The sequence below is a fragment of the Vicia villosa genome, linkage group LG3, assembly GCF_029867415.1.
Source record: "Vicia villosa cultivar HV-30 ecotype Madison, WI linkage group LG3, Vvil1.0, whole genome shotgun sequence".
NCBI lineage: Eukaryota > Viridiplantae > Streptophyta > Magnoliopsida > Fabales > Fabaceae > Vicia > Vicia villosa.
Genome location: NC_081182.1, coordinates 163,545,535 through 163,551,864, shown reverse-complemented (window position 1 = coordinate 163,551,864; position 6,330 = coordinate 163,545,535). Strand labels below are relative to the sequence as shown.

The following is a 6,330-nucleotide window of genomic DNA, read 5'->3' as shown; positions in this document are numbered from 1 at the left end:
TCTCACATCTTATAGAAAGACTTCCGGAAAAGTCACATACTACCGGTAACTCACTACTCACCGCTTTTCCTTTCACTTCCATAGATGCAATCAACATAAATACGGCATCCCCGTCTCCAACCGCCTGCTTCACCTGTCTAGCAGACAGCTCCAAGTCCTCAACACTGACGTCTTCAAGAAAAATAACCGTCTTTGTGAAACAATTGATATAAACCCAATTGAATTGCAACCAGTTCATTCCCATAATAACATCGAGTTGTTCCAACAGAAGGCACACTAAGTCCATTCTGAACTCTCTACCAAAAACATCGATTGGACAATTCAAACAAGCAAACGAAGTAGTCACTGAACCCAACGCAGGAGTTCAATAACCATACTTCCATTAATCTCAGATATTTCTAAATACAATCTTTTAGCACAATCCATAGAAATAAAAGAATGAGTTGCGCCAGTATCTATAATTGCATTTAAAGGTGTGCCATGGATAAAACACGTACCTTTAATCAATCGATCTTCAGGGGTAGTCTCAGAACCAGATAAGGCGAACACTTTACCACCAGTTTGATTCTTCTTCGATTTAGGACATTGTGGACTAATATGACTTTCTTCACCGCAGTTATAACAAGTCACGGCCTTCCCTTTGCAATCAGCAACAAGGTGACATGCCTTACCACACCTATAACACTTCTTCTCTTCACCCTTGCATTCATGGATACGATGTCCAGGTTCATCGCACTTATAGAACCTTACAGGAACACTAGAATCTCCCCCACTAGGTTTCTTCCAACCGCCAGCTCTTGGATTACCTTTTCCATATGGCTTACCCTTATCCACAGGCTTCTTTCCCTTCTTGTCAACCAACTCGCGAGAGTGAGATGACTTCAACTTGAGATTATCTTCCTCGAGGATTCTGCTACAATCCACCAAGTCAGTAAACCGATGGATCCTCTAGTACCTGATACCCTGCTTGACTTCTATAACAGCCCGATTTTATTAGTATTTTTATTAATTATATTAGTGATTATATTATTGGGTGTTTTTAATAATTATTTAATTATTTAGTTATTATGTGATATAATAATTATTTGAATATTTGGTTATGTATGTAATTGTGTTATTTAGGCTAATTGGGTTATTAGGATGATATAACTAATTGGGCCTAATTAACTAGAATGAGAGTTTGGTGGGTTAAGCCCAATATAACAAGAATAGAGTTAGTAAGGGATTATGTTAGAAAACCCTAAAACTAGATAGAAAGATAGAAAGAAGAGAAAAGAGGCTAGAGAGAAGAGAAGAGGAAAGAAGAGGGAGGTAGATTCTTGAAGAGGAGGGACTAGAAATCCAAGGTAAGGGGGAGAATCCTTGTTATCTTAAATGAGTATGATTTGGGTAATGTGGTATGTGTTAGAAATGGGATTTCAATTGGAGTATTTTCATAATTTCATGAGATTTGTGTTGTTTGATGTTGTTTATGCTTAGAATCGGTAGAAATAACATGTAATAATGATTTCTTACTATATTCCATGGGTGGGTTTTGATTTATAACATGTTTGATGAAAAGAATGTGAAAACCTAACTTTTGGGATTTGGGTGAAATTCATAGATTTGCATGATTAATGAGGTTTTGATGAATATAGAGGTCCTTATGAGTTGTATATATGATATGTATGTGAATTTCTTATGCAATTTTGAGCTAGAACATGAAATTGGGTGTGGGGATGAGAAGGGGGTTATGCTGAACTCGTGCAGGGAAATGTTCCTGCACTGCGATCGCGGCACGAACTGAGTAGTTGGTAGGCTATTGACTTGTGGTTTGTGGCGCGTCTGTAGGGTGGCGGCGCGACTGTAAGCAGATTTGAGAAAAATTCGAATATGTGTAACTTTTGATCCGTAACTCCGTTTTATGCGCCGTTCGAAGTGTTGGAAAGCTAACGCAACGAACTATACCGTGATGCAATGAAATGATTCATATGATATAGTCTCCTATTATGTTTATTAAGATTAACTGATGAACTATGTTGTGTTAACATGCGAAGTGTGCTCTTTGTTATGAATTGACATAACCATGTTGTGGTATAACTTGATGTATGTTTTCTTATGACGATACAATGCTATTGAGATGATGATATGTACCTTTCCTTATGATGAGATAATCATGTATGTGAGTATGAATTGGTATGATATATGAATGTTACCTTGTTTCATATATGTTCGATGTTTGGGAATGATAATTGCTATTTGTATGCATTTGTGTGGAATTATATATGTGTGGAATGAGATGATGAAATTACATGACATGTTCTTGTATTGATTCATGTTTGTATATAGTTGGGAATGTTTTGATGATGATGTTGTGTTGTCTTGATGTGGTGAAGTCATGTTGGTTGTATGTGGTGCAAAGTTGTAAAGATATGATTGTGTAGTTTAAGAGATAGAGGGATCGTCTTAAATGCACGAGTCTTGATTTGTTGCACGCGTACACAAGCATGAGTCTTCGAAAGTGGCAATGTCGGGTAATCTCTCGAAGATTTTTTGCTTGTCTCAAACCTAACGAGTATGGGGATTGAAAGCTGAACGAGTATGGGGCTTTGAGGAGATTATCTAGTCTAGAGAGAATGATGATCGGCATGACCGGAAATGATAACGGAGGGATCCATATGCATATCGCATTGAGTCACACTTGAGTCGCACGTGTCGGTGTGAATGTTTATATTGTGTGATTTATGTGATATGATTTTGTAGATGATTATTGATGATGATATGCATATATGTGGGTTGAGATATTCAATGATATGAATTGTTGATGTGATGATGAGAAGATATATGAAATTGAAGCATATGTGATGAGAATGTGAATATGTGTATACATTGATGAATATGCATATATGTGGAACTTGATGATGTGATGCGAATATGTACAGTTGTTGTGATGTGTGCATATTGTGACGTGTTGATGGTTATTATGCATGAATTGTATATGGAAACCCTCGTGTAATTGTATAGATGTAGGTATCATGTATACTTGAATTGTGTATATTTGTGTATTGATTGGATGGCGATGAACTATGTGGTATGCCATAACATGTGATCCTTGATGTGTTAGATGTGATACATGTTTATGCTATTTGGAGAATTCTTGGGATTGTAATGTTTGTTATGCATTTCCTATTTCATGCTTATTTATTATGACTTAAATTCTCACCCTTCTGTTGGAATGATGTTCTTATGCGACATTGCTCAGGTACCGAGGATAGCAGTGCTTCTCATGAGGAGTATCTTGGAGTTGCGTTTCTCGTTTTTGTGTCTTTGATTAGGTAGTCGATCATGTGCTCTAGTCAATGTAACAATTGGGTTGGGGTTATCTTTTGTATCCGTCTGTTTGGATTTATGTTTGAGGATTTATGCATGCCTCGATTATATTCATGTTTGAGTTGATACATGATATTTATATGATGATGTTGTTGAGAGGCCTTAGTGCCAAGATGTTGATGTATGGCGAATGATTTATGGGGATCATTCATGTTTGGCCATTTATGTTGATGAGATGTTTTTATTCCGCTGTGGTATTTGCATGTGCTGATAATTCTTTAATCCATGTTATAAAGTGTTGACCATTGCATGTTATTTGGAAAAAGTGTGTAATACCTCCATGTGATGCATGCTTAGTTACTCTGATTATGCTTATGTATGCTTATTTGAACAGTATAGATTTGGGGGTGTTACATAGTGGTATCAGAGCACGGTCGGTCAATTGGCCAGGTCATTTATATTTTCCTATCCCTTTTGTATTGGATTTGTGTATCTGACACGATCAATACTGTTTTTCTGTCGGTCGTTGGATGACTAGAGGGCAATGGTTGCAAGAAGGAATGGTGACGTTAATGTCGAGGCGTTGATGAGGTGGGCTGGTGCGATTGGACAAGCGCCGCAAGAGAATGATGGTAATGGAGGAAGGAATGATTTATGTGCTTTTAGAGAGTTCCAAAGGTACAATCCGCCGATCTTTGAAGGAGATTATGGACCGGAAAAAGCACAAGCATGGATGAAAGAAATTAAGAAGATCTTTCAAGTCATGAATTGTATTGATGTATAGAAGGTACAGTTTAGTACTCACATGCTGACGAAAGGAGCTGAGGATTGGTGGACTAATACTATGCAGAGATTCGATGAGGAAGGTATTGAAGTTACTTGGACTCTTTTCCGTGGTGCATTTTTGGAAAACTATTTTCCAGAAGATGTGTGTGGAAAGGAAGAAGTGAGATTCCTGGAGTTGAAACTAGGAAAAGGACAATACCGTGGGGAACCGTATGGTAATAAGAAAAAGCAGAAATCTAGTTCTGCCAAGAAGCCAAGTGGGGGAGGATCTTATACTTTGATTAAATTCTACAAGTGTGACAAGATAGGTCACCAAGTGGTTGATTGTGGAATTGGTTCGGGTAAGATTTGCTACAGTTGTGGTGAGCAAGTACACATCAGTGCCATGTGCGACAAGCTAAAGAAGGGGCAAGCGGCAACGAAAGTGTTTGTGTTGTCTGGTGATGAGGACACTGCTAAGGATAGGATAATCTGGGTGTGGGGATGAGAAGGGGGTTATGCTGAACTCGTGCAGGGAAATGTTCCTACACTACGATCGCGGCACGAACAATAGATCGCGGCGCAAACTGAGTAGTTGGTAGGCTACTAAATTGTGGTTCGCAGCGCGTCTGTAGGGTGGCGGTGCGACTGTAGGCAAATTTGAGAAAAATTCGAATATGTGTAACTTTTGATCCGTAACTCCGTTTTATGCGTCGTTCGAAGCGTTGGAAAGCTAACGCAACGAACTATACCGTGATGCAATGAAATAATTCATATGATATAGTATCCTATTATGTTTATTAAGATTAAGTGATGAACTATGTTGTGTTAACATGCGAAGTGTGCTCTTTGTTATGAATTGACATAACCATGTTGTGGTATAACTTGATGTATGTTTCCTTATGACGATACAATGCTATTGAGATGATGATATGTACCTTTCCTTATGATGAGATAATCATGTATGTGAGAATGAATTGGTATGATATATGAATGTTACCTTGTTTCATATATGTTGGATGTTTAGGAATGATAAATGCTATTTGTATGCATTTGTGTGGAATTATATATGTGTGGAATGAGATGATGAAATTACATGACATGTTCTTGTATTGATTCATGTTTGTATATAGTTGGGACTGTTTTGATGATGATGTTGTGTTGTTTGATGTGGTGAAGTCATGTTGGTTGTATGTGGTGCAAAGTTGTAAAGATGTGATTGTGTAGTTTAAGAGATAGAGGGATCGTCTTAAATACACGAGTCTTGATTTGTTGCATGTAACACTCCATATTTTCATAATTTAATTTAAAATTTATTTAATTGAATTATGGGGAGTTATTTGGAATTATTGAGAATTATTGGGAAATTAATCAGATGGGCTTGAGTCGTGATTAGTAAAGGAGGGGGTGCATTGGTATGCCCTATTGCTAATTAAAATAATTTTATTTTATTTTTAATAAAATAGAAGGAGTTGTGGAATAGAGAAGGTTACAGTATTTGGAAAAGAGTCTGAACGTGAAAAGAGCAGAGGAGCAGAGAAGTGCGACAAGAGGGAGAGCGAAGAATCAACCTTCAAGTAAGGGGGGACTCTTCCGTTTATCTTCTATTATGAGATTATAGGTAGTATGATAGAATTGATCGTGTTATTCGTATCAATTGAGTTATGCTTAGGTTGTATAAATGTTAGGTTTTGGGAGAATTGATTGATAATGTTGTATTGATCAGGTATGGTGTTGATTGAATGGTTGAAATGTATTATAAATGTGTTATAATATGCGGCTGTTTTACTGTATGCGAAATCTGGTTGAAATGGAATTGGTTTGGTAACGATTCGGTGAAAGAAGGGCGAAATCGTAGGCTGTTCTCTGCGATTCGGAGTTCTGAAAATTGCCAGTTCGCGCCGCGTCCAGGGGTTAGCGCCGCGAACTGCTTGGCAGAAAGCCAGGAAGTTTTTGTTGTGTTCAGTACGCGCCGCGAGCACAAGGCTGTGCCGCGAAGGCGTACTTCCCTTCTCGTTTCGCGCCGCGAACACATGTTTGCTCCGCGAAGTGCTTGGCAGAATGTTGGGGATTTCTGACTCGCTCAGTTCGCGCTGCGAACCAAGGTTGGCGCCGCGTTCTGTTGGTGACAGGCCATTTTGAAAAGTTAAAAAATGTGTAACTTTTAAACCGTAAACCGGATTTTGGTGCCGTTTTAAGCATGGTGAAGATAATCAAATAATTTACATAATAAAATGATGTTTCGAGACATGACTC

At 38.1% G+C, this 6,330-nt stretch overlaps 1 protein-coding gene across 1 annotated transcript; it reads left to right on the top strand.

Annotated features, from left to right (window-relative positions):
* Positions 1-4,114: 4,114 nt before the first annotated feature.
* Positions 4,115-4,582, top strand: LOC131659292 (uncharacterized). Its single transcript, XM_058928504.1, has 2 exons — positions 4,115-4,175; positions 4,233-4,582. Exons 1-2 carry the CDS (start codon positions 4,115-4,117, stop codon positions 4,580-4,582), a joined length of 411 nt encoding a protein of 136 aa, XP_058784487.1.
* Positions 4,583-6,330: the final 1,748 nt, after the last annotated feature.

Bases quoted from the DNA above. Each gene is read 5' to 3' on its own strand.
- LOC131659292 (XM_058928504.1), top strand. From the start codon at position 4,115: ATGCTGACGAAAGGAGCTGAGGATTGGTGGACTAATACTATGCAGAGA. The intron at 4,176-4,232 runs GTATTGAAGTTA...ACTATTTTCCAG, and splicing joins GCAGAGATTCGATGAGGAAG to AAGATGTGTGTGGAAAGGAA.